This window comes from Pan paniscus, chromosome 17 (genome assembly GCF_029289425.2).
Source record: "Pan paniscus chromosome 17, NHGRI_mPanPan1-v2.0_pri, whole genome shotgun sequence".
Taxonomy (NCBI): Eukaryota; Metazoa; Chordata; class Mammalia; order Primates; family Hominidae; genus Pan; species Pan paniscus.
Window position 1 is genome coordinate 63250286 of NC_073266.2, and position 27442 is coordinate 63277727.

Consider the following 27442-nt stretch of genomic DNA (forward strand, 5'->3'; position numbering starts at 1 on the left):
CACGAGGCTTGAATGATCAGACCTCAGGCTGCCAGGCTGCCTGTCCCCAGTTCCTCTGGCTTCCGCAGAGCCCACAGGGACCTGCAGATCTGGGCGCCCTGGCCACCGCCTCCCGCCTTCCTTCCCCTACCACGCCTGGGAGGGCCCTCACTGGGGAGGTGGCCGAGAGTGGGTCTGGCCTGGGGTGTTCAGATACTCACAGCATGGAAAAGTCCATCCGGCTGCTGGCCTGCTTGGCATGTGTCCTCCCAACAGGTGAGTGTCTGCTACTCTCTCTGGCCCATGCTCGGGACAGAATAGATGCTGACAGCATCTTAGGTACAGTCTCCCCCGGAAGGCAGGAAGCGGGTGTGCAGAGCCTCCAGGCCTGTGGAGGAGGAAGAGCTGCGTTTGGGGCCTGTGGTGCCAGAAGCCAGTTCAAATCAGTGCTGTGTCTTGGATTTCAGGTGACTTGAGACAGGCACTCCATGTCTCTGGCTTCAGGGTGGCTGCCTATATAAAGGCTACTTGCCCCACCCATTGTTGCGAGGATCCAGAGGACAATAGGCCAGGTACAGAGAGGACATCACAGGCTCTGAACAAGCTTCATGTGCTGCTGTCACCCAAGTGCCGTGTGTTTTGATGGGCACGGCCTGAGGAAGAAGGTGGGGAGAGCATGGGCGTTTGGGGACAGTGTTGATGCATGGGAGGGGGTGATTTCATGTGGGGGATATAGTGAGGGATAGATGCCCTCCCAGCAGGAATCCCAGTGGGTGAGTGGGAACACTGTGGCAGGTTTAAGCAACAATGTCATCAGTCACTTAGCTCGGTGACTTGGTATCCTGGGAACAGTGTTTCAAAAGGCACAGGGACCATCTGCATCAGAATACCTGGGGTTAGGAGAGGGCATTTGCTAAAATGCAGGTTCTTTGGCTCCACCCCAGACCTGCAGAATCAGAGTATCGGGCAGCAAGGCCTAGGAATCTGCATTTTCACCACCTTCTTGGGTGATTCTGACAGTCGATGCATTTGAGGGCACCTGGGATTAATGGCAAAGGCAATCCTCAGAGCACCTCTCTCCAGATCCCAGTCCTTCCCCCATCCCCATCCGAGGACTCAGCATCCGTGCCACTGTATGCTCAGCCATCACAGGCCACACACTGACATCATGGTGTCCTGAGCTGTTAGTCAACATTCCCTGTAAGGGGTCCTGGCTCCATAACTGGATGATAAATTCCCACACCTTAGACCCCTTTGCCCTCTCCTCCGGCGTTGTACTCAGCTCGGGGCTGGTTTGGGCAGTAACAGCAAACCTCTGCACAGCTCTCACCACGTGCTGGGCACTTTAGTAACTCACATAAGCCTCAAAACCCTATGAGAAAGGAACTCTGTTTGTTTGTTTGTTTCTCTTTGGAGACAGAGTCTCACTCTGTCACCCAGGCTGGAGTGCAGTGGCGCCATCTCAGCTCACTGCAAACTCTGCCTCCCAAGTTCAAGTGATTCTTGTGCCTCAGCCTCCCAAGTAGCTGGGATTACAAGTGTGTGCCACCACGCCCAGCTAATTTTTTAAATTTTTAGTAGAGACAGAATTTTGCCACGTTGTCCAGCCTGGTCTCGAACTCCTGACCTCAAGTGATCAGCCCACCTTGGCCTCCCAAAGTGCTGAGATTACAGGTGTGAGCCACCACACCCGGCAGAGAAAGGAACTCTTCCCTATGAAACATTCTCTTTTCACAGATGAAGAACATGGGGCCCAGAGGGGCTCAACAAGTGGCAGGGGTGGAGCTGGGATTTGAACCCAGGTGTGTGGGGCTTTTGGCTGGGCCCCCCACTACCCCACCCCACACAGCCATGGAGCCTTGGTAGGCACTGACAGGGAAGGAGCTATCTTTTCCCAAGTTGACCTAACTTAGCCATCTTTCTGGGATGATTTAGGGTTGGGCCCCACTGAGACAGTGGCCAGACCCAAGTGGTCAATGGGAGAGGGGTTGAGGGTGTGGATGTTGGCAGCAGGGCAGGTCTGAAGCCCACCTCTGCTGTTTGCTGTTTACTGGCTGCATGGCCTTGGGCAGGCTGTCTACCTTTCTTGAGTCCCTGTAAACTGGGGTCCCTGCCACCTTGAAGAGGTGCTGGGGAGATTCATTAGACACTACATCAAAGGCCCCCAGCACAGCTCCTGGCCCTCAGTGGCCGCACAATAAATAATGGCCATGAAACCTTGCCAAAGTCACCCCGTTTCAAGAGAGCCGAGGCTTTGGGGATTTTAGGTTTAGGGTGATTCCTTTTTTTCCTCTCCTGTTACGGGTCAGCTGCTATGAATCAGCAAGAGACAAAGGATTTAGAGGAAGCATGGGCTGTGGAGTCACATGTTCAAAAACAAACGCCAAACCACACACCTGCTCTGTTGAGATTACTTAGTGCAGCCAAGCCACTCGCGTGAGCCGACTCAGCTGCAGAAAGTCGTTTTCTTTACAAACAGCAGCTGCTTCACAGTTAGAACCAGGGTGGTCCAGGCCCCCACTTCCTGACGCTCTTCTGGCTGCTCTTCTTCTGGGAGCCTCTCCTCATGGCTCAGCCAGAAGACATCCAGGCCACGGCCTGGGCAGGAGGCCCGAGGAGCAGGCTCTGCTCCACCACTGTGTGTGCACCAGAGGCTGTGTGAGCAGACGCCTGTGCCAATGCAGGCCTGCCAGTCGTGGTCCCTTCCCTGGCCCAGAACAGCCCCTTGGTGAGAGAAAAGTGGGAAGCATTTGTCCCAGAAAGGCCCCTTCTACTCTCCATGTCCTCCCCTTCATGCAGGAGACCCCCATACTCAACACCCAGTGCCCAGCAGCCCCTAATCTCCCAAGGGCTCCCCACGTAGCCTCCCTGGTCCTCCTCCATCTCCCCCCATATCTGCTTAGGAAGCTAGAGATGCCAGGGAATGTGGGGCAGGGGGAAGAACACTGGTCTGGGAGCTCCAACCACCCGAGTGACCTTGGACAAGCCCTCAGGTGGTCCTCAAGCCTGTGATAGGCAGATATCACAACCACAACCACTGTCATCTTCAGAACCCCTTGTGCCAGGCCTGTGAGAAACAGTTCATTTACTCTTCAGCACAGCCTTGCAAGTGAGGCTCCTGGCCTCTGCAATGGGGATTTGGTGACTGCCGGGGCATCCAGCCTAAATGGGAACCAGAGGCTTCTGAGTGTGCATCCACCTCTCCCGCACCCTCCTGCAGTGGGCAGGGAGTCTGGGCAAAGCCTGGTGTGGAGAGCTATTTACTTCGCTAGTTCTGAACTGCCGCAGAAAAACAAACCCAAATGGCAAGACAAATAGCAGCGGTCACCCAAAGATGCAGGGGTGCTTATTTGGGACACAGGCAAAGGTCAGGACCAGAGGACATGGGCTGGTGTCACAGCCCAGGAGGAAATGGGAGGGTTTAATGAGCCGGGGCGCTTCTCTCCCAGTGGCTGTTGTGAGCAGTTTGCTTGAACTGAGGAAGTCCTATCTGGGGTGGGAAGGGGAGGAGTGAAGGGAGCAGGGACCACTATGGAGGCTGGGCAGGGGGTGGGGGCACCAGCAGAGAGAGGCTACATCGGGACTCTGAAGAGCAGCACCCTGGGGTGGGCACAGGCCCCACAGCAGGGTCAGCCTGTGGCCCTGCCTCTCCATCAGCTCAGGTAAGCAGGGCCACACCCACGCCACAGTCAGCCTGCGGCAGAGGCATGGGTTAAAGGGGAAGCCAGATAACCCTGAAGCAGATAGAGACCAGCTGGCCTTTCACTCACTACTCACACCTCACCCCTTCCCGGGAACCTTCAGGGTCTGGTTTGTGCTGACAGTTGGAATTTCTGCTTCCTCTCCCTCCTCTGCTCTCTGATCTCCACCCCATTCTTGCCCTTTCTCTGCTGATAACCTATCTTGACAACTTGCAAGCCCAGAGAAAGATTTGCAGGGAGCAAACCAAGAGGCAGGAGGGGAAGGGCTGAGCTGCAATGAGCCTCAGCTCCACCCACATACCTACAGGTGAGGTCGACAGCCAATGGGAGTGTCTCTCCTTGCCCTCAAAATGCCCTCTCCTGGCCCTCCAGGTGTCACAATGCCGGAAGTGCCACCCCCGGAGCCACACTCCTGGAGCACCCTGTTAGCATGCCCAGGTGCCCTCAAGGAGGGTAGCCCCTCCCAGATTGTTGGGCTCCTCATACTGGCCACTCGTCAGCTGGTAATGTCAGCCATGTGGTGGTGGCAGGGGCACAAAAGATGCCTGAGGGACTCCAGCTCTGAGGGCCACAATGCTGTCCCTCCTGGAGGCGTGGTCTTCCTATGGTGACTGCCCACCTGGTTCCATCCTTCCCTTACCCCCTCAAAATCCGTGTCACATAAAGCCCACCGCAGCAGACCTAATTCTTGTTAAAGTGCCATTCTGTAAGGGCACCCCCTCTGGCCATTATTCCACCATGACTACCACGGGACTCACTTTCCTGTCTGTGACACCCTGGAGAGGGTCTTTAATTCCAGGCATTAGTAAAACATCCACAGAGAGCAAGTGACCCGTGCTCCGCCATGAAACCGACAAGCAGCTCAGCTTTCTCTCTAGTTAACAGAAGCGTGACTACGCCCACAGAAGATCTACACAGAGGTTCCCGTGCAAATTCCTGCTTTGCTTTTTTCCTTACCAAGGAACTGGTGATCTTTGGTCAGCTGTGGCAAAACCAAGGTTTCTGTTTCTGACCCTATCCAATTGCAGCTTCTGCTGGTGTAGGCTCCCCAGCTCTGTTTCTGTCTCCCTGGAGCTCTCTGCCTACCCTGGCAACACAGGTGTGGGGCTTTGGGAGAGTAGGTTCGGCATCAGTCAACTACTCCCTAGTGGGATCATGATTACAATGATGTGAGAGCTAATGCCCGATGCTGCAGCCCCAATCCTTCCTCCTTTAGACTGGTCACTGCAAGGAGGCATGAAGGGAGCTATGGGGGGAATTTCGCTATGAAAGACCATCAAGGCATGGATGCTACTTTCAAGTCAGTTTTCTGAATACCTAAAAGTCCTTTGATTTATTTTAGCTAGATATTTTTCTTTCTTTCTTTCTTTCTTTCTTTTTTTTTTTTTTTTTTTTTAAGACGGAGTCTCGCTCTGTCCCCCAGGCTGGAGTGCAGTGGCACCATCTCAGCTCACTGCAACCTCCGCCTCCCAGGTTCAAGCGAGTCTCCTGCCTCAGCCTTTCAAGTAGCTGGAACTACAGGCACCCACTGCCATGCCAGGCTAATTTTTTTTTTTTTTTTTTTTTTTTTTTGCATTTTTAGTAGAGACAGGGTTTCACCATATTGGCCAGGCTGGTCTTGAATTCCTGACCTTGTGATCTGCCTGCCTCAGCCTCCCAAAATGCTGGGATTACAGGCGTGAGCCACCGCGCTTGGCCAGCTAGACATTTTTCTAAAATGCTTTATGTGCTTTCTTGTCATTTTTATCCAAGTATCATTTTCAGACATAGATTTTTAGAATTTAATGTCACCTTAGTAAACATCTAGAGTTATCAACTCATGGATGAGACTACTGATGCCAGAGAGCTATGGCAACTTGCCTAATGTCCCAAAGTCAGCATCAGAGCTAGGGCTGGAGCCCCAGACAGACCCCTGACACCCACTCTGAGGGGCATGCCACCAAAGCAGAATGCCTCTTGCGGCAGTGAACCCCTCCATGGTGCCTCGGGCCATCTCTCTGTGCACCTGCTACACTCGCCTGCTGCAGTGTTGTGATGGCTCAAAGCCTTCTGGGTTCACTCCTTCTCCAAATAGTCTCTTTGACACTGTACATTTATCATTTCTGCCTAAGCTGTCTTTCCACTATTTTTTACTAAAGTTTTCCTCCCTCATTGAATGTCACCTCTCATTTCTTGCTGCTTTCCAAGAGTCTACAAACAGAAACCACATGCTAGCTTTTCAATTTTCATGTCCCTGGGCTGGGAAACTAACCAAATAAGTGTGTTAGAATTGTGCATAAATTAAAAAACAAATAGTGGCTGAGCAATGGCCAGACTGTCAACCTAACGAGGAGGCTATTAACTGGCACTGCAACTGTATCCCCAGCACCCAGCAGAGTCTCTAGCACATGGTAAACTCTCAATAAATACCTATTGAGTGAATACATGAATGAATAAATGAAGAAATTCCAGGTGAGTTAAGGACAAGGACTGGGCAATTATACTTCAGCTGGTCCAACATGCTAAATTGAGCTGCAAATGGTGTAGTGTCCAGGTACCAACATCTTTTTTTTTTTTTTTTTTTGGCAGAGTTTCACTCTTGTTGCCCAGGCTGGAGTACAGTGGGGCAATCTCGGCTCACTGCAGCCTCCGCCTCCTGGGTTCAAGCGGTTCTCCTGCCTCAGCCTCCTGAGTGGTTGGGATTATAGACGTGCACCACCGCACCCAGCTAATTTTTGTGTGTTTAGTAGAGGCGGGGATTGACCACCAGGCTGGTCTTGAATTCCTGACCTCAGGTGATCCACCTGCCTCGGCCTCCCAAAGTGCTGGGATTACAGGTGTGAGCCGCCACGCCCGGCCCAACATCTTAACCCCCTGTGGCATCGCCCAGAGCACTTTCCCACCACCCTCTGTTCACACTCCCTGTGCAGGACTAGTGAGGGAAGGGAACTAACACATATGGAGCATTTGCTGCGTGTGAGGCACTGTGTTCAGTGCTCTACATACGTGGTTTCATTCAATCCTCAATCCTGTGTGGAAGGTACTATGTTCGCCATTTTGCAGCAGAGGACCCTGAGACCCGGGATATTATATAACTTGCCCAAAGATCACCCGGTAAGTGAAGGAGCCTAGGACGTGCCAGGCACAGATTGGGTGCTTGATAAAAGTCTGATGAAGAATGGCCAGAGGTGGAATTGCCACCTAGGTCCGGCTGTGCCAAAGCTAGCATGCTTCCCGCCATACCCTATGGCCCACCATTGAGGGAGGGTATTTTGGACAACAGGAAGAATGTGGGTCTCCTGATGACCCCTGAAGGTTGACAGAGATAAAGCAGAGAAATTAGAGACCCTACAGTAAGGGGCCATGATTCCAGTTCAGGAATCCTCCCTCCCCTGTCTTAGCAGACAGGCATAAGCTGCCAGAGGGAATTGTAAATGTCACAGGATGCTGGGGAGCTTGTATTCTAGCCAAAGCAAGCGCATTTTTTTCCCTGGGCAAATCCTGCTGAGTCCTTCCCACCCTCACCCTGAGTCCTCTGGGCAGCCTTATCCAAAGGTCTCTTTGTAAGCGGGAGTCCAAGTGCCCGCTTCTTTGAATCCCATTCAGCAGGTAAACAGGAAGCACAAATCTCTTCCTAATGGCAGCCAAGATCGTAACCCTTGGTGAAAGAGCCTCTGTGTTCCCATTCTGCTCCTAGAGCAAAGCCCACCCAGGGAGGGAGGGGCCCAGACCTGCCATTTGCAGCACACTTCAGGACATTTTCAAAATTGGCTCTTGTCCTTGGGCACTGGAGCATACAGGTAAAGGTAAAAATCCTTTGAACAAAGGAGGCAAAACTACCCAGGGTTAAGCCTTGGCTCTGTGACTTCACCAAGTTGCTGTGGTTCTGCAAACCCCAGTTTCCCCTTCTCTAAGAGGGAGCTAATGATAGCACCTGATGGGGTTGTTGTGCATTTTACTTTTATTTATTTTATTATTATTATTATTTGAGGCAGAGTCTCACTCTGTTGCCCAGGCTGGAGTACAGTGGTGCAGTCTCAGCTCACTGCAACCTCTGCCACCTGGGCTCAAGCAATCTCATGCTTCAGCCTCCTGCATAGGGATTACAGGTGACCATCAGCATGCCTCACTTATTTTTGTATTTTTAGTAGAGACGGGGTTTTACCATGTTAGCCAGGCTGGTCTGGAACTCCTGACCTCAACTGATCTGCCCACCTTGGCCTCCCAAAGTGCTGGAATTACAGGCAGGAGCCACCATGCCCGGCCTCTTGTGCATTTTAAATGAGATGAGGATATCATTGAGAATTATATCCTGACGTACAGATTTAATGCAAACCAAGCAAATTCTCAAAAAGAGTTTACTGCTGTCATTATTGTTGCTGTTGCTGTTAGTTCATAAACTAAAATTTCTATAAAAGGGCAAAGACCAAGATATAGATACATAGGACCGAATATGAGGGAAAAGGTGGGGAACCATCCAGATTCATTAGAGTGCTGTAGTAATGAAGCACATGACATGCTGTATTGATACAGAGGTGAACAAATTAACCAAGATAAGTAAAGGAAATATGGAAAAAACCCCATGAATCCATGGAAACATGACACATGACAGAGTATTGTTTTTAATGAGATGAGGACTCCGCAGAGCACTGTGTGCTCTGGCCTCATTACGCCTTCATGCCTGACAACCTCTATGCTGATTGATGTCCATGCCTTGTGGCTTTGCTCTGCTGTTCCCTTTGCCTAGAATGCTACCTCAAGGCTTCGTGCAGTCCCCTCCCTTTCTCAAGGCTCTGCTGAAGTGACATCGCCTCTTTCAAGGGTTCTCCAATCCCTGCCTGCCTAATACACCCCTGCTCTAACCACCCCTACCCTCTCCTGTCAGCCTGGACACCCACCCTTCTGTCCTCACATAGCAAATCAATCCAATGTCAGTGACTGAGAGGCAGGTACCATGCTGGGCAACAGCAACACAAATAGAACCAGATAGATGTGGTCCCTGCCCTGCCAGATCTTCTGAGTGTCTGGACAAGACACACAGTTCAAAGGCAATGCTCATACTGAGGAAGTACCTATGCCAGCTCTGAGGCACAGGGGAGGGAGGCCAGCCCTAGGCTTGGGGCTCAGGGAAGCCCCCTGCTGTAGGAAAGACTCAGTGGAACCCTGAGGATGAAGAGGAGGAGCTGGTGAGTGACATGGCCAGAAGCCATATTCAGACAGAAGGGATATGGTTCATGCCCATCTTTACGGCATCTGGCAGACTGTAGTGTAATTCTGTGCCTACAAATCTGTCTCCTTTTCTAAGCTGCAAGCCCCAGCAGGCTGATAAGATATCCTGTCCACCTTTGTCACCACAGCTCGTACCCCAGTGCCTGGCATAAAGTGGGGAAGTGTCCAATACATGTTTGCTGAATTGATGAATGCACGAGAGCAAATAATATGTGGGGAATCTGTGCCTGGCTCTGTGATGCCTGCAAGAGGCAAGAGGTCAGAGGAGGCTGAGGTCACAGAAAGTGAGAAATAGCAGGGAAACTAAGGCTGGGGCTCAACCTCAAGATTGGAGAGATGCCTTCTGCAGCTAGAAGTACTGACTGAACCAGCCAATCCTTCAGACAGGGTTTCTCAAATTTGGAGCAAGGTTCTTTGATGATTAACTGAACAAACAAGCTCTTTCTAGAGATAAAATGTTAGGTCCTCCACTCGGGTTCAAAAATGTAATTACATTTGTCCAGAAAAAAAAAAGGAGATTAGGCTTAAAAGCAGGTTGTATGAAAAAAAAGAACTTGTAGTTTTGAGGCAGGAAAATAGTACAGGGAAGTGAAGGGGCAGGTGAACACAAAGCAAGAGAAGAAGCAGAAGTTGAGCAGCCAAAACAAAAGGGAGATAAGCAAGTAAGAGACCCCATGGCCGGCAAGATCCAGACCAGATCAGTAAAGGTAAGCTTCTCAGAGATGGGCATGTGCATTAGAGAGAAAAAGTATACTTAAAATGACCCTGTATGGTAATTAGCTATTTAAGGTTCATGCACATGGACTGCATCTCATGCATGTACTTAAAATTATGGGATGGAGGCAACGCACAAGCACACAAGGGCCAAAGTAGCTAAGCAGTCTATCAATCAAAAGGCAGATGCTGGCTAGAGATTAGGCAGCTCAGGAAGAGAAGAGAAAAAATAAAATAAAAGGCCATGAAACGTAACAAACTGGTGCTGATCTCATTTCGTAGAGGTCAGTCACTCTCCCACTCCAAGGGTGTGATACTGTACTTCATACACTCTTGATGCTTTGCTTTGCTATTTCTGTCACGTCCAATTGTTTGTGGCACCAAGAACCTGGAACTGAACCATCCAGTAACACTTTTACTTGACGGCAAGCTGGGCATGATCACAGTGGGACTTTTTCCAGGCACAGCTCCCACAGCCCAGGGCAGCACGGTGGGACTCACGGCACTGCAGGTGCAGCACACCTAGAGCACACACCTGGAGCCCCCAGGCTCAGGACACTACAGTGAAGGAAGAGGACAGTGAGGATGAGGAAGGCCAGGAAAGGGACTGGGATTTTTCCACCAGAAAAGAGAAGGCTCAATGGGTCCAGGATAGTCATGAGAAGACCCTGCACGGGGCCATCATGGGAAAGCGATGGGCACACACCAGAGAACAATGGCGGTCCTGTGGGCGGCCGGAGATTTTGGTTCTGTGCAGAAGGAACGTCCCGACCTGTGATTATTCATAGATGGATGGTCCCCATGGAGGATGGTCTGCCAGCGATGGGTTAGGGCTGAGAAGACTCCTGCCCAAGGAGCAAATTGGGCTAAATTACCTCAAAAAGCAAAGAGCACTGGGCTTGGGGTCAGAAAAGTCATATTTCTCCCATCTTCAACCTGTGTGACTCTGAGCCTTCATTTTCTCACCTTTAATAATATCTGCCCTGCCTGTCTCCACTGGGTGCTTTGAGGGTCACATGACATGGTATCTATGAAAGCACTGTGTAAACTGCAAAGCCCTTTGGAACTACAAGAGCTGCCGTATTATTTCCTCTAAAGATCCTTTTGTGAACTGCACCCCGGGGCACCGGCTGGGCAGGCTTAGAAGCCTGCCCTCTCCTTGGGAGGCACCACCCCTGGCCTTATCCTCTGAGGCGCGCTCCCCTCTCCCACAAAGCAGCACACATAGGCAACCACACACACCCTGCAGTTCACCAGCCCTCTGTGAGCTGGAGGCAGAGCTCTGCTTCCAGACCCTGGCTCAACCACACATCCATGGTTCACAAGGTGGGGAATGGGGAAACTGTCCAGAGGTGCTTGCACAGAGCAAGGAGGCAGTGAAACAGCCCACTTCTCTGGTCTCTCAGCTCCCTCCCTGCCCGGGCACTAGGGAAGCCAGTCAGGGCACAGTCCACTTGGGTATACCTGAATTCTAGAGGAATCTCATGCACCAACTCAACGCATTAGCTTCCAAACACACTGCCCCCTCGCAGGGGCTGTTTCCTCTCTGTAAGTGGAAGTGCTGGTGTCCTCGGAGAAGCCCCAAAGTTCCCAGCCTCTAGTGCACTAGAATGCAGGCTGTAGAGTGAGGCGATCCTGAACGCTGGCTTGGCCTCATGCTGGCAGTGTGACTTCAGTTACTCAACTTCTCTGAGCCTCAGTTTATTCACGTGTAACCCGGGGATAACTGTGTTTATCTGTAGGCTCATTTGTGAGAACTAAAATAGATACTACGGAGAACTTGCTCAACACAGAGGTGCACGGTAAGTGCTTTTATTATTATCACCATCTCGGGGATCTTGGGAGTCTGTTTTAACCACGAGATCCTAGGGTTTTTCCACAGGGCAGGTTTTGATGGGGAAAAACTAAGGGTAAGAATATGGGGTCAAGGGGCCTGCAGGTGAATTAGGAAACGAAGAGGTGAATAGTCCCAGGGAAGAGCCGCGGGAACCCAGGCACCTCCCAAGTCGAGGGAGTGCAGGCCCTGGGGGTGCAGGCACCAGGAATTGCCCCTCAAGTCACAAGGTGGGGTTCCGGCTCCCCTGGAAGTGGGGGACGATCCCTGAGTCCTGGGGTTTCCAGGCTAGGGGTTGGGGGAGCGTTTCCTGGGTCGTGGGGTTTCCAGGCCCCGGGTGCGGGCGCCTCGACCCCAGGGCCCCGAGCCTGACGCAGCCCGCCCCGCCCTCAGGCTCGCCAGCGCAGCGCTGGTCCATGCAGGTGCCAGCCGAGGTGAGCGCGGCGGCAGGCGACGCGGCAGTGCTGCCCTGCACCTTCACGCACCCGCACCGCCACTACGACGGGCCGCTGACGGCCATCTGGCGCGCGGGCGAGCCCTATGCGGGCCCGCAGGTGTTCCGCTGCGCTGCGGCGCGGGGCAGCGAGCTCTGCCAGACGGCGCTGAGCCTGCACGGCCGCTTCCGGCTGCTGGGCAACCCGCGCCGCAACGACCTCTCGCTGCGCGTCGAGCGCCTCGCCCTGGCTGACGACCGCCGCTACTTCTGCCGCGTCGAGTTCGCCGGCGACGTCCATGACCGCTACGAGAGCCGCCACGGCGTCCGGCTGCACGTGACCGGTGAGGCGGCGCGGGAGCGGGTCCCCGGCCTCCCTTCCCGCCCTCCCGCCTGCCCCGCCTGCCCCGCCCCAAGGGCTACGTGGGCGCCAGGCGCTGTGCTGAGCCAGGAAGGGCAACGAGACCCAGCCCTCTCCTCTACCCCAGGGATCTCACACCTGGGGGTAGTTTAGGACCACCTGGGAGCTTGACACAAATGCAGAATCCAGGTGCCAGGAAGGGCTGAGGTGGGCCCGGGAATAGGCATTGCCGTGACTCTCGTAGAGTGACTGTCCCCAGTGGCTCTCAGACGAAGAGGCGAGAAAGACAAGTGAATGGCAATCCTAAATATGCCAAGAGGTGCAATGTGGTGTGTGCTACCAGCCCGGAAAGACACTCGCAGCCCCTCTACCCAGGGGTGCACAGACAGCCCACCAAGTAGTGCCTAGCACTTTACCAGACCCTGATATACAAAGATGCCTGAACCAGGGTCCCGTCCCTAGAGCAGTGGCTCTCCACTCTAGCCCCCACCCTGCTCTGCGACAATAATGGCCACTTAGCATTTGCTAGGGAGCCAGGACCTAGTCCAAGCACCCACAAGCATGAATTTGCCAAATCGTTTCAGCAACCTCTTAAGGCAACTGCTATCACGATCCTCACTTTACACATGGAGAAGCAGACGCAGAGATGATAGAATCTTTCGCCCAAGGCCACATCTGTATTGGGACGGGGGCAGACTGGCACCCAAGTGCCCATTCCTCCCTTCTGACCAGCCCCCACCCCTCCGGCTCTGGCGTCCAAAGGGCTAAGGGGAGGAGTGCCCTTGCCTTTGCCCGCCGCTCGCCCACTGCAACCCGCTTTCTCACCCTACCCCTACCCCGCCTTGATCGCGGCTGGTGACAGTCACCCGCCTTCTCCCCTGCAGCCGCGCCGCGGATCGTCAACATCTCGGTGCTGCCCAGTGCGGCTCACGCCTTCCGCGCGCTCTGCACTGCCGAAGGGGAGCCGCCGCCCGCCCTCGCCTGGTCCGGCCCGGCCCTGGGCAACAGCTTGGCCGCCGTGCGGAGCCCGGGTGAGGGTCACGGCCACCTAGTGACCGCCGAACTGCCCGCACTGACCCATGACGGCCGCTACACGTGTACGGCCGCCAACAGCCTGGGCCGCTCCGAGGCCAGCGTCTACCTGTTCCGCTTCCATGGCGCCAGCGGGGCCTCGACGGTCGCCCTCCTGCTCGGCGCTCTCGGCCTCAAGGCGCTGCTGCTGCTCGGGGTCCTGGCCGCCCGCGCCGCCCGCCGCCGCCCAGGTGGGTGCGCCCCAGACACGGGTTGCCGCGAGGGGCCGGGCCGGCGCTCTCTGCTCTTAGATAAGACCACCTGGCTGACCCCCTGGCACTGCCAGAATGTCGGTTTTTTTGCCCTATGCATCGTGGCGCTTTCCTCTCTTTGCATGAAGCCCAGCAGGTGTAACCAGCACGAAAAAATCCCATTTTGCAATAAGGAAGCTGAGGCTCAGAGAGGTTAAGTAACCTGCCTTTTGATAGCAGCACAGAGATATACAGACCCAGACCCGGTTAACTCTAGAGCCGCCCCTTTGCTACCACCCGGTAAACGATTCCTCTGGAGGGGCTCTGACTACGGACCTTCCTAAATAGCACCGTTCCTGAGGACCTACTATGTGCTGTGTGGGTGCTAGGAATACACTGATGAATATGGCATGGTCCCCTGCCCTGCAGTGCGTGCTGAGCGGTAGACAGATCATTGCAATGTGCTATGACAAGGGCTCTCCTCAACCCTACCTCTGCAGAAGCCAGAGGAAGGTATGCCTCCCTCTGGTGGGGCGTCTGGAGAAGGCTTCACACAAGCCGTGCTGGGAGAGCTAAATAAAAATATGTAAGTAGGCATGAGCTAGGAAAACAAGGAGAAACGCTCTTCCTAGCAGAGATCATGGTGGATTGACTAACAGGGTGTCCTGAGATTGCCACTACTGCTGTCTCTGATCTGGATCAGAAATCTGCCCTGTGCCCCAGAGAGGGAGGGAGCTTCTTGGAGCCCCTCAGAACCCCCAGGTCCATAACACTAGGCTCACACTCTAGTGAGGAGATCAGACTTTGTCACAGTGGCCCTGGCTGCTGCTGTGGCCACAATGGCTTTCTTGCCCGTTTCTTGGAACTCATCAAGTGTTTTGTGCTCAGGGTGCTCAGAAGAACGGACTTTTTACTGGATTGCTCCTCAGTCCACCCCTCTCCTCACTAACTCCCCAGCAGGGTTCCATGGCACAGCTTCACACCCTGCTAGTCTGCTGTTTGCTTCAAAAACAGTGGTTTCCTCGAGACCCCTTCCACATGGCATGGGTGGGGGTGGGCGCACAGGCTGCAGACTGCGGTGGAGATTCATGCCTGCTCTCTTGCTGTCCCTCCCACAGAGCATCTGGACACCCCGGACACCCCACCACGGTAAGTGAGCTCCCCACCTCCACCCTACCCTACCCCACCCACCTAGTCCTCATCACCCAGGGGGTCCAGGCAGGAGAAGGAATAAATGGCAAAGGGCTGGGGCTGGGGTCCTACTTTGACCAGGGGCTGGGCCTTCCTTGCAGCCCACCAAGGCACCCCTCTTGCAGCCTGACAAGGTCTTCCCTGGACAGTCCAAGCCTCGCTGACCTGCTCCTCCCCCACAACTCCAGGCTGTGTTTCTTCCTGTAGTTTCCCCTCCACATTCTTGAACAGGCAGATTCATACAAAAACCACATTGGGGACACTCATCCCCGTTCCCCCCTGGCACTCTGCTGAAGGCTTTGCAAACAAAATCTCTAGAGGTTCTGAGAGCCTAGGTGAGGGGCCCAGGGACCCCTAGGAAATCACTGACTCCTGGGTCATACTCTCCTCTTCTGCGGCATCCACCCATGTGAAGGCTGGTGTTGAAGGAGAAAGAACTCAATTCATAGACCCTGTACAGGCTGGGCCTGATCCTGGCAGAGGGTAGGAGTGGGAGGAGGAGCCTAGGCACTCCCATAACTCCACCCACCTGTGCCCTGAAGGCTGGAGGTGCCACACTGCTGGTGGCCCCACTCGTCAGCTGCCTGCCGATCTCTCCACAGTCCCACAACCTGTCCTGTGTCCCTGTTTGCTGATTTACTGTCGCACCAACGCCCCTGAATCTGAAAGCCGACCATTGTTCAGTCATTTAACAAATACTTATTGAGTACCTACTGCGTACCAGGCACTGGTACTAAAGACACAGCAAGATCCCTGACCTCACAGAACTCATATCCTATTGTGGAGAATTTTAATAAATATGGAAACACGCCACCTGACATCGTAAAGTAAGAGCTGTGAAGGAAATGGACACGTGATGCAGCAGATTCCCTGGGGAGGGGGCCCGCTGCTGGGCTGAGGCTGCTTTAGATCAAGTTCTCTTGGAGGACATCACATTGAGGGGACCTGAGGATGGAGGCTGGGGCCTGGGCAGGTACGAGCGGTGGAGTTCCAGAGAGCAAGCCCCACTAGAGTGTGGACGTAAGACAGGGACAGTAGGGGCAGCCCGGGAGAGGAAAAGGCAAGTAGAAAGACTCAGGTGAGGCCCAGAAAGGAGGCAGGCGTTTCTGGAGGGTGGACGGGAGGAAGGCAGGAAAGGCGTGGGGGTTATTGTGGGTGCAATGGGAAGTCACTGAATGGTTTTAAGTAGACGCGTGGCTCCATCAGAACAAGTTGGCCCAGGAGACTTGGGTGCAGGCCGTTGGCAAGGCAGAGGCTGGCTTGGCTGTTTGGACGAAGGTGCAGGGGTGGTGGTGGGGAGGTGGGTAGACGGAGGCAGGGCTTGCCCAAGAGCCCAGTGGGCAGCACACAGTGTGGGAGGGAGCCAGGCTGCCGGGGTTGGGAGCCTGAGTCCTGGGTCCCACTTCTTGAGATAAAGACAAGAGGAGAAGAGAGTGGGGCGGGTGTGAGGGTCATGTGTAGCACAGTGGACATTGAGATTTGAGATTCCCACTGAGATGTTCTAGGGGAAGTCAGGAAAGCAGTTGGGGACCAGGAGGCCAGGCCGGAGATTCCGATTTGTAGGTCAGGGACATGGAGCCAGTCTTGAGGCCTCAGACAGAGATAGTGACTCTATGGTCTGGGCTGCCCTGGCCTTTGGGGGCCCCTCCCTATTCCTGACTCTGCCCAGCCTCCGATGCCATTCATCTCTGAGCCCTGCCAGTTCCAGCTGCACTGCTCCCTAGAATGTCTCCTCTTCTTGGCCCACTGCTGGCATATAGTTTGGGCAGTTGGGGACCTCCCACCTGTCTTGGGTGGTCATTCAACTTTCTCCTGTCCACAGGTCCCAGGCCCAGGAGTCCAATTATGAAAATTTGAGCCAGATGAACCCCCGGAGCCCACCAGCCACCATGTGCTCACCGTGAGGAGTCCCTCAGCCACCAACATCCATTTCAGCACTGTAAAGAATAAAGGCCAGTGCGAGGCTTGGCTGGTACAGCCAGTCCTGGTTCTCGGGCACCTTGGCAGCCCCCAGATGGGTGACTCCTCCCCCGCTCGAGGTCAAGACCCTGCTCAAGGAGGCTCATCTGGCCTCCTATGTGGACAACCATTTCGGAGCTCCCTGATATTTTTGCCAGCATTTCGTAAATGTGCATACGTCTCTGTGTGTGTGTGTGTGTGTGTGTGTGTGTGTGTGTGTGTGTGTGTGTGTGTGTGTGAGAGAGAGAGAGAGAGAGAGAGAGTACATGCATTAGCTTGAGCGTGAAACTTCCAGAAATGTTCCCTTGCCCTTTCTTACCTAGAACACCTGCTATAGTAAAGCTGATAGGAAACTGTTTACAGGGACTGGAGGCCCAGTCTTGTCCTCCTCTGTCACCGACTTGCTGTGTGGACCTGGGACACTCTCTTCACTTCTCTGGGTCTCAATTCATTTACTGTTGAACACGGACAATCATATTCTTCCCTCCTGGCTGGGAGGACTACAAAGATGTGAGGAAATAATAGATATGAAGGGGCTTTGGAAAGTACAAAGCCATCTTCTTGTGAGGGGCATGACAGGACCCTCTTTGCAGAGTGACATTTGGACGTGCAGTCAGTTCTCGGAGAAGTGTGGCCCCTGCAGCAGTGTCATGGAGAACACAGAGTTCCAGAGAGCAAGCCTGGGGCAGGGGCTGTGCAAATCTGTGGTCAGAGGAACATCAAATCCTGGAAACTTGGTGGCAGGGAGAGGCCTGGGGCCTTTACCCCATGCCCCCTGGGATCTCCACTGTGACTGTCCCACACCCTCTGCCCAACTCTTGCCCCATCAGCTGCCCTGCATTGCCTTGAGCTGGGACCCTTAGGAAATGGAAACCAGGCTCCCCTCTCTCAAGGTATCTGGGAACCACTGTCTCAGGAGCTGAAGCCGGGAGACCTGAGGGGAGGTCTGGCCAGAGAGTCCCTGTGTGTAAAGCAGCTACAGCTCTGACCTCTCTGACCTGCAACCTCTCAGGGTGTGCAAAGTCCAAATGCACTGGCAACTTCACCCCCCTTTGCCCTAACGCGGGCAGGCTGACTTGGAGGGGTGCTTCCCTATTTACACCTCAGGGTGAATTTGTTGATCACCTTAGCTCCTGTGGTCCTTGAGGCTTAGGGAGAGGAGGGAGGCATGCCTGGGTCCCAGGTGAGCTGGCAAGAGGAAAGGGCCACAGTCTAGGGGAATAATGAGGCCATGAACAAGACATCTCACCCCAGTTACAATGGCTTTTATCCAAAAGACAGGCAATGACAAATGCTGATGAGAAAGTGGAGAAAGAGGAATCCCCATACACTATTGGTGGGAATGTAAATTAGTATAGCCACTATGGAGAACAGTACAGAGTTTCCTCAAAAAACTAAAAATAGGCCAGGCATGGTGGCTCATGCCTGTAATCCCAGCACTCTGGGAGGCCGAGGCAGGCGGATCACTTGAGGTCAGGAGTTCGAGACCAGCCTAGCCAACATGGTAAAACTCTGTCTCTACTAAAAATACAAAAACTAGCTGGGCGTGCTGGCACGTGCCTATAGTCCCAGCAACTTGGGAGGCTGAGGCAGAAGTATTGCTTGAACCAGGAGGTGGAGGTTGCAGTGGGCTGAGATCACCCCACTGTCCTCCAGCCTGGGCAACAGAGAGACTGTCTCCAAAGAAAAAAAAAGAAATAGAACTACCATATGATCCAGTAATCCCACTGCTGGGTATCTGTCAGCAAGGAAATCAGTATATTGAAAAGATACCAGTACTCCCATGTTTACTGCAGCACTATTTGCAATAGCCAAGTATGGAATCAGCCCAAGTGTCCATCCACGAATGAATGAAGAAAATGAACACACAATGAAATATTCAGCCATAAAAAAAAAAAATGAAATCCTGTCGCTTGCAACAACATGGATGGAACTGGCAGCCATTATGTTAAGGGAAATAAGTCAAGCACAGAAAGATAAATATCGCATGTTCGCACTCACATGTGGAAGCTAAAAAAAGTTGAAATTGAACTCATGGAGTAATAGAATAATGGTTACCAGGGGCTGGGAAGGATAGCAGGGAGCAGGCGATAACGTGGGGATACTTACTGAGAACAAAATACAGTTAGAACGAATAAGATCTAATATTTGCTAGCACAAGAGGGCGACTATAGTTAACAACTTATTGTATATTTTAAAATAACTAAGGTGGAATTGGAATGTTCTTAACGGTAAGTACTTGAGGTGATGGATACGCCAATCCCTGATTTGATCACTGCACATTGTATGCCTGAATCAAAACATCACATGTACCCTATAAATATATAAATACATATACCCATACTAATTAAAAATGTTTTTTAAAAAAGAGGCAGTGATGCTTTTTCCAGGGAGACGGTCTGAAGGTCAAGGGATCTTCACAAGATCTTCACAAGTTATTATGCAGGCCAGTGGGTTGCAAAGCTCCACTCCTCACCAGAGCCTTCACCAGGGCAAGAGGTGGCTCCTAATTAACCTTGGGATTCATCCAGGAGCCTGTCTGAGCTGTTAAGAGGTCACAGGAGCAGGCTTGTGTACCTCCTTGTATGGGGATGCTTTGGGGCACCTCTATGGAAAGTCCTGCATGACCAGGGAAGAAGTTAAGGACACAGGAGTGGTGTGTATTGGAACATCTGCCTGGTCTTTGAGGCCAGTTTCACAGCCAAGAAAAATTGCAATAGGAATTATTTCTTAAGTATCTGCTTTGTGCTCTATCACCTCAATATCATTACCACATTTGAGATCATTAACATGAATGCAGTATCATTTTACAGTCCGTATTCAGATTTCCACGACTGTCTTCAAAATGTCCTTTTGAAGTTTGTTGTTTCTAAGCAGGAAGCAGTTGACTCCAGGTGATTCTTAAGCTAACGGTTGAGACTGCAGCTCTGGGTGCACCTGGCATTGGCATGATGGTGCAGATGTGTAACGGTGCCAGGTAATCAGCTGGTGCTAGCTGATACATACCCTTCTGCGGTACTTGCATTTTGAAGAGGGCTTCTTGGGACCGGAAGAAGCGCCATTCCTCAGAGAGAGATGCCTCTGTTGGCATGGTTTCAGATGCAGTGAGAGGCTGTGGGAAGCATGTTGAGGAGGGTCAGCCAGCTGGCACCCCCTTTAACAACGGCACACAGTGCACAGGCAGCCCCCAGCTTGGCCTCCTGATAAAGCCGCTGCTCTCAGGGTCAGAGGGGAGGGTGGTGAGGGGACAGCACTCGGCCCTCCCCAGACCCTCTGGGCTGCTCTTGGAGCCTGGCACTGTCCCTGTAAGAGGTCTGGGTGGAGCAGAGCTGCCTGTCTTCCCCCACCCGCCCTCTCAGAGTACTCAGGCTCTGTCACTGGCAACAAAGACCAGAGACACGAGTGGCAGGCTGAGTCAGCATGGTGTCCTGCGGCACGGAGTCAAGGAGAGAAATGACCCAGAAGACTCGGTGTTTTCAAGATTGGACTTCCTGTTGTAGTGCAGGGCACAGCGTTCCATGAACATGCTGTTCCCAGGGGCTTCCGACAGGCAGGCTGCGGCCTGCAGGCTTTGCTCTGTGGTCAATGCCCACCAGACTTTGAAGACAGCAGTGAGAGGAAGTGGCCGGCAACTACCTGGGTGATCTCCTGGGTCCACCAGGAGCCCAACACACTTTCCCTGCTGCCAACTGAAATTTAAAACTAGATGTAGCTACGTGAGAAGAAACCGCCCAGGGGATAATCTATGGTGAAAGTAGGCCCTGCCTTGAGATGGAAATGAGTTGGCTGGAGACACCATGGGCTGAGTTTTCACTTGTACCTCACTGGTCAGACAGGACAAGAGAGCCAGGGTCAGGGTGGGTGCTTGGTCCCCCACCAGTCACAGAAGCCTCAGGCTGGAAGGCTCCTTAGACAAGAGTCAAGCGTCCGGGTTTTGTCCCGGCTCCAGTGCTGGCCACTAAAGTCCAGTCCCACCCCCTCTTCAATAACAGCCCCTCATGTTTCTGGGCCCCCTGTGATCCTCAAAGCCCTGTAAGATCCCAGTGGGGGTCAGGGGCGGTGGCTCATACCTGTATCACTTTGGGAGGCCGAGGTGGGCGGATCACCTGAAGTCAGGAGTTCAAGACCAGCCTGGCCAACAAGGCGAAACCCCGCCTCTACTAGAAATACAAAAACTAACCAGGCATGGTGGCAGGTGCCTGTAATCCCAGCTACTCGGGAGGCTGAGGCACAAAAATTGCTTGAACCCAGGAGGTGAAGGTTGCAGCAGGCCGAGATCGCGCCACTGCACTCCAGCCTAGGCAACAAGAGCAAAACTCCCTCTCAAAAAAAAAAAAAAAAAAAAAAAAAGATCTCGGGGGTTCTAAGAGCCCAGCAGGTAAGACTGGAATTATACTCATTTTAAAATGAGGAAAAGCCCCCAGGGAGGAAAGAGATCTTGTTACCAGAAAGGGGTCCCGATCCAGACACTAAGACAGGGTTCTTGGACCTCGAGCAAGAAAGAATTCAGGGTGAGTCCACAGTGCAAAGCAAAATCAAGTTTAAGAAAGTAAAAGAGTAAGAAAATGGCTACTCCATAGGCAGAGCAGCCCCGAGGGCTGCTGGTTGCCCTTTTTTTTGGTTATTTCTTGATTATATGCTAAACAAGGGGTGGCAAAGAAAGACCAAGAGGGAAAAGGGCTGTCTTCAGAAGAGAAGCATTTTCGGAGAAAGATCGTTTCTTTCAGAGGGTCCCCACAAAGATGCCCACTGGTCTGGAGACAGCTAACTTGGCTGCTGCACTAGAAGGAAGTGAGACAACCTGCCTCTAGGCCACCTTCCAACCCTTCAATCTTGTGGTTCCATCTGGTTTAAAAAGCTGCCAAGCTTAGACAAGGGTGAGGGAGACATACCCCACTCCCAGAAAGGCCTGTCCCTAAGGAATCCCAAATTGGTTTAATTCTCAAATGGAATGTGCAGACCCTTCTCCACACCTTGGCCCATTCAAAGTGCATCTTACAAATGTGAGTGAAAAATAACACTAAAGAGAACTCCCTGGGCATCCCATCACTGAAGGTGGATTTCCCCAGCAGACCATGACCAAGCTGGGGTTACACTGCCAGAAGCACCCCCACTCCCATCTCATTTGTGCAATTTTTATGGCCCTGCTCTTACCAAGCTCAAGGCCACATCACAGACCCTCCTGACCTCTCTGAGATCAGCAGGTGGCCTCCTGTCCCTGCCAATTCTGAAATTCTCAAGTTAAAACTTCTCTTTGAAATTAGAGGCCTCACCCATCGTGGTGAAAGGTCACAAAATAACTATTCTATCCATTACGAAGTTTCTCATAGAAAATTTTTCTTATTGTGGTTTAATGTATGAAAAGACTGTCAACCAACTTGCAGGAAACAATGAGACAGGCCTGCCATGTGTAAATTAAATTCGAATCTAGTTTATTTGCAGAATTTTACTTAACCAGTTGTCATTTCTTCCTGTTTCTCACCATTATATAAAAACTTACCCTTTGTACAAGTATGAAAAATGTGGAACAATGAATAAGTAGTGAATATTGCACATTTAATGTCCAAAATAAAGTTGTGGTTTTTAAAGGTCACACTAGATATGTGGGAAGAAAACAAGTTGAACACACTTAAGAAGTACGTGTCTCCACATAAGTGATTTTAAACTATTGAAAGAAAAATAAATTCTATCAGTGCTCAATGAGAGACAGTACATCTGTACATTAAAAAATAAAAGTTATAATCAACAACATTCCTTCGCAATTTCATTATCCCAAAAGAGGATCAGTAGTATAATTATTTTTTTTTCAAGTTATTTTCATCAGGAATCAGGAACCTACCAGAGTGAAGGAAACCTCAAATACAGCTACTCCTGGACACTGATGCCCGAGGCATGCTGTGGAAACCGGACCAAAATGAAGTCTGCGTTAGTAAGTCTAGAACTTTACCCAGCACAACCCAGACACAAATGGAAGATGGTAGAAGGGGATACTTTCTTTTAGTCAACACACTTATTTCCCAACATTATATTCTCCATTTTGCTTAATAAGACAAAGTTAACTGATCACAAAAATGATCAGCTACTATCTCAAAATGAGCAGTACAGTTGGCCCAAAATGAAGAGCGGGCAGTAGTAGAGGATTGAGGGCAAAGTGCCTTGTTGTTAGGCCTGTCATGAAGATGTGGGGTGAGATCTGTCTTGGGCGACAACTGATATTAAGCTGAGGTCTGCAGTCTCAACTTGCCACTAGCTTAATGTGCCTCCCATGGGGCACAGCTACTGAAAGCTGATGCTGCCCAAGCATTTAGGGAGATAATTATGCCACTTGGACCACACTGGTGCGACTCTAACCCCAGGGCTAGGGCCAGAGTGAGGTAAAGGAGGCACCACGGGTGTAAACCCAAGGAAGCACCAACTTAAATGTATGCCCCAGGTGCCTCATTTGTCTCACCCTAGCCCTGGCCCTGCTAATCCGGGGCACACCCCTTTTAGGATAACACGGACTAATTTGGACACTTTCCCCAAACTGCAGCCCAGTTAGACATGATGGTGGAAAAGGTCTAACTAAAGACATTGCAGGGGAGATGGGCGCGGTGGCTCACGCCTGTAATCCCAGCACTCTGGGAGGCCGGGGCGGGCGGACCACAAGGTCAGGAGTTTGAAACCAGCTTGTCTCAACGGCTGGGTGAAACCCTGTCTCTACTAAAAAATACAAAAATTAGCCGGGCGTGGTGGCATGCACCTGTAGTCCTGGCTACTTGGGAGGCTGAGGCAGAATAGCTTGAACCCAGGAGGTGGAGGTTGCAGTGAGCCGAGACCATGCCATTGCACTCCAGCCTGGGTAACAGATGAGACTCGTCTCAAAAAAAAAAAAGACATTGGGGGATTTAGCTTGGATTTAGCCTAAGAGGTGAGGGGTGGGGTGGAAGTGGTGTTAGACACGTGATGAAAACTGAAACTATCTAAAGGTCTGCCTCAAGGAGGGGCAAGAAAACAGCCCCAGCCTGAACTGCTCTGGACAGAACCACGACCAATAGGCAATTAGAAACATCTTGGTTCAATAGAAAGCAGAACTACAGAGCCTGCGGATGGCAGCCTAGGCCTGCCCATCACAGGTTGGACCACCAGGCACTGGACAGGGGCGGAGGAGAGGCAGGAGGATCCCTGCAGAGTGAGAGGGGCACTAGATGAACGTGAATGACCCTTCTGACTTTAAAAGTCTACGATTCCAGGACATTTGCTTCCTGCTCCAGAAGAAAGAATTTCAGGAATAAAAACTCAGTGAAAAAGCATATATCACCTTCATTTGAAAGGAACGAGGACATGAACACTCTTGGCTTATATGACATGTACACACTGATTTTGATGATGAATTGAGAGGAACCAGGAGGCTGTCACTTGGTTGAAAGGAAGTTAGGCTGGTCTATGGATTTTCATTTTCTGGACTAGGCTTTCCCCAACCTCAAAGAAGTGAGAGACGCAGGCACACAACCCCAGTGGGGCAGAGGCATGCGATGTCTGAGCCAACAAAGGATGGTGAGACTAAGAAATGAGTCACGCCTTGGAGCTGAGGTCCTGAGTGTGCAGGAAGGAGCTTTGGAAACATGTACAGGTGGGTCCTGAATCCACTGCTACTGTCATGCTATGTAGACAGTTGTGTAGACACATCTGGCAGGACCTCCCTCCCTCTATGTCTGGTGTGTTCCAGCATTCTGCCCTTCACTTGTTCTATTAATAGGCAGTGGGACAACATGATTCTGGGATGCAGCCTGCCTCTGCAACCCACCTGTGCACTGCAGCATGGGGAGTGATAGGGAGAGAGATGTTTTTCATGGCAACCAGAATCCTGCCTCCTCCTGCTCCCAGGAAGCTGTTAGACATCTTTATTTGGTCCCGATGCCACTGTTGGCCACCCTGTGGTGAAGTCTGGAGCCTGCAGCCATTCGCCCTCCACGCTGCTCAGTCCACAGGGCCTTGGTCTTGCTTGATTCCAGTCTTGATGTGCGGCACCCATCACTGATTCTGAAACCACAGCCCCGTGCTCTCTGGAGGCCAACAATTTTTTCAAGCCAAGGCTCATTACCCCTGCAAGCCAACAGGCGGGCTGGTCTCTCTGCCGCCCTTCTTTCCCAGGAGGCTACAGCAGCATGGCCATGTCTGAACTAGCTCAGTGTCTTTATAGCATGTTCCTAGCCCAGAGTTTCCCATAGAAACCTAGGAGTTGAGTCAACCTTCCAAGGTTAAGCAAGAAAGAGTTAAAGAGGAAGCGCTTTCACTGACCATCTCTGATTATTAATGAAGTTCAATGTCAAATAAATTAAAAGACATCAGGCATAAAAACCTACAGCAACTTTAACAGCTGAAACACTTTACAAGATAGTGTGATATCCCTATAATTTGGTTTTTAAACAGTTACAACCAAAGATAAATGATTTTATTTTTTATAATTTTTACATACCAAAAAACATTATACAGATTAATCATAATTTTCTTTAAAATGTGCATACTGTCACTCAAAAATTTCACATCCTAGGATATCAGTAATTATATCCTCCTCAAAGAAAACACAAAATATTTCCAAACAAAAATCGCTGTTGCCAGATCGGACTATTAAATTGTCCACAGCTTCTCAATTTTTCTTATACAGAGAACAAGATGATTAATTTTGAAAACAGAGAGAAGCAAAAATAAGAAAAGCTGAGACAGATCCCTCTGAGATGGACATTTTGTGGCCTGTAAAACTCAAGAGACTAAACAGGGATGTTCTTTATCAGAGCTGCAAAGCGTGTCTTTAAGGCAGAATCGTTCTGTCCAAGTAAAAAAATTCAAAGTAAAGAAAAGCTCCTACCAACTTCCCAATTTTGGGGGAAGCATTCCAAAAGGACATTTGAGAGATTAGCACTCTGTTAACTATATTCCTATACCCCTATAAACATTCTTGGTGGCTGTTTAGACATTTTTAGGTAAATATTCTCAGGCTACAAACTACCCATGCACAAAGACATATTAAGCCAGCTATGCAGGCAAAATCCATCTAGAGCTGATAGAATGAGGAACGTGGGAACAGAAGTCAAACTGCTCATTCCCAGGAGAAATAACATGAGCAAGAAGATGGCCACAGAACAAGGCAAAGTTACACACAGGCTTTGGTAATGAATGAACTGTCAACAACAGAAGGCACGTGGCTATGGAAAAAAAGCCAAATTTCAGTAGATCTCCTGACCTGACCCAGTTTCCACAGACAAGTGTTTCAGCAGGACCATTGGCTTCATCTGAGTTTGAAGTTAAAAAACAAGCAGGGAACAGAGAATCAGGTCTTCAGTCTCCCTCAGTCTCTGTCTCCTGACACTGAGCCTTTCAGATATCGAACATGGTGTCTATCAAAGGGTGCAAACTTAGGTGTCGACAGGGGCAAGTGATGTGAATGAGGCTAGGGTCAGGGCCCGAGGGAATGCACAGACTCTCCCGACTAGAGAGAGGCAGCCCTGTCTGCACTCCTCACCAAGTGGACCAAACAAAACATCTGTGCAAAACATGCTCCTCCCAGACTGCCAGCTTGCCATCCTGATTCAGACAGGCAGCTTCTCCATGAGGATACACGGCTGGATGGAAATGGACTTGTCATCATCTCTACTGCCCACTATAATCACGATCAAGTGGTCGTATTTTACACATGACCCACTTTAACTAACTCGGCATTTTTATCTCCCTTCTGAGAAAAACAATACTTTAAAACTATTGTATTTGTCCACATTTGAGAAATGCAGAAATTTTTCAAAATTGACTTTTTTACTTTGGAGGAACACAAGTGGGGTTTAAAAGTAAGGGTACTGCATGACTTCCGAGGTTGTCAGATCTGGAACATTTACATAAAACAGAGACAGAAGTGGAAACATACAAAGAACACCATATGGAGGTCTTGTGAGATGACTGGGACATTCGGCAACTGTGAGTGGCTCTGTACCCAAGTGGAACTTAGTAAGTTTCTCTTGTGGATAAATATAAAAACTTAAAGAGTCCCCAGAAGGTCTTAAGAGCTAAGAAAACACACACACACACACACACATCCCAAAATTATCTAATATCTAATGCCTCCCAACTTGCATCTCAGTCAACTACACATTGGCCAAACTGAGCTCTACAGTGAAATTGAGCAGTTACTTGTGCAACAGCAAAGTTAAATGTAAACATAAACAGCAATGGGTTTTTCAAGAGCCTCAGTGTTAACTATCGTATGTGGTCCAAATAATGCACTTCTGGATACAGACAGTTAACGAGAAGAGCCAAGAAGCTTTTCCCATCTTGAAGGCAATGGCCAGGATGCCTTATAAATTGGGTGGCTTGCAATATTTGATCCTGGTATTCAACATACTGCTTACTTGATGCCATGGATTCAAGAGCATTCAGAGCCTAAAAGACACGGAAGATGAGAGGGTTAACTCCATAGAGGCACATAATGTGACTGCCAGAGGTACAGCACGCCCATTATTACTGTGTACTTCAACTGTGAGCCTTGTGGGAAGGAGGCCTACAGAACTGAGGCCAGGAGTCCGGAAGGCAGGCATTGATTAACTTAACCACAACCAGAAGGAGGCCAGCAGCCCAAGCCTCTGTGGCCTTTGCAGCATCCCACACCCAGCCTTCCCTGTTTCTGTTCTGTGCCATTTCCCAACCTTGCCTTACCAAGAGCCACTGCTGTGGCAGGCTGCTCTTGTTGCTGGGTGCCTCACCTGCCACACCGATTTCTAAAGCCTGCCTTGTCCTTGTTCTCCCCAGTCCCACCTGTGGGGTCCTCCCCAA

At 51.2% G+C, this 27442-nt stretch overlaps 2 protein-coding genes across 3 annotated transcripts in view; one reads left to right on the forward strand and one right to left on the reverse strand.

The window, feature by feature from the left end:
- Positions 1 to 22336, forward strand: SIGLEC15 (sialic acid binding Ig like lectin 15). Its single transcript, XM_063597261.1, has 6 exons — positions 1 to 255; positions 11345 to 11404; positions 11830 to 12213; positions 13115 to 13492; positions 14611 to 14641; positions 16506 to 22336. The coding sequence occupies exons 1-6, from the start codon at positions 204 to 206 to the stop codon at positions 16585 to 16587; spliced, it is 987 nt and encodes a 328-aa protein (XP_063453331.1). The 5' UTR covers positions 1 to 203; the 3' UTR covers positions 16588 to 22336.
- The window catches only part of EPG5 (ectopic P-granules 5 autophagy tethering factor), a 121450-nt gene continuing 116061 nt past the window's right edge, over positions 22054 to 27442 (reverse strand). For both annotated transcript variants that reach the window (XM_055102749.2, XM_003830200.5), the window contains exon 44: positions 22054 to 27052. In XM_055102749.2, the coding sequence (XP_054958724.1) occupies positions 26870 to 27052 (183 nt within the window). In that variant the 3' untranslated portion in view covers positions 22054 to 26869. The remainder of the gene's footprint in view (positions 27053 to 27442) is intronic.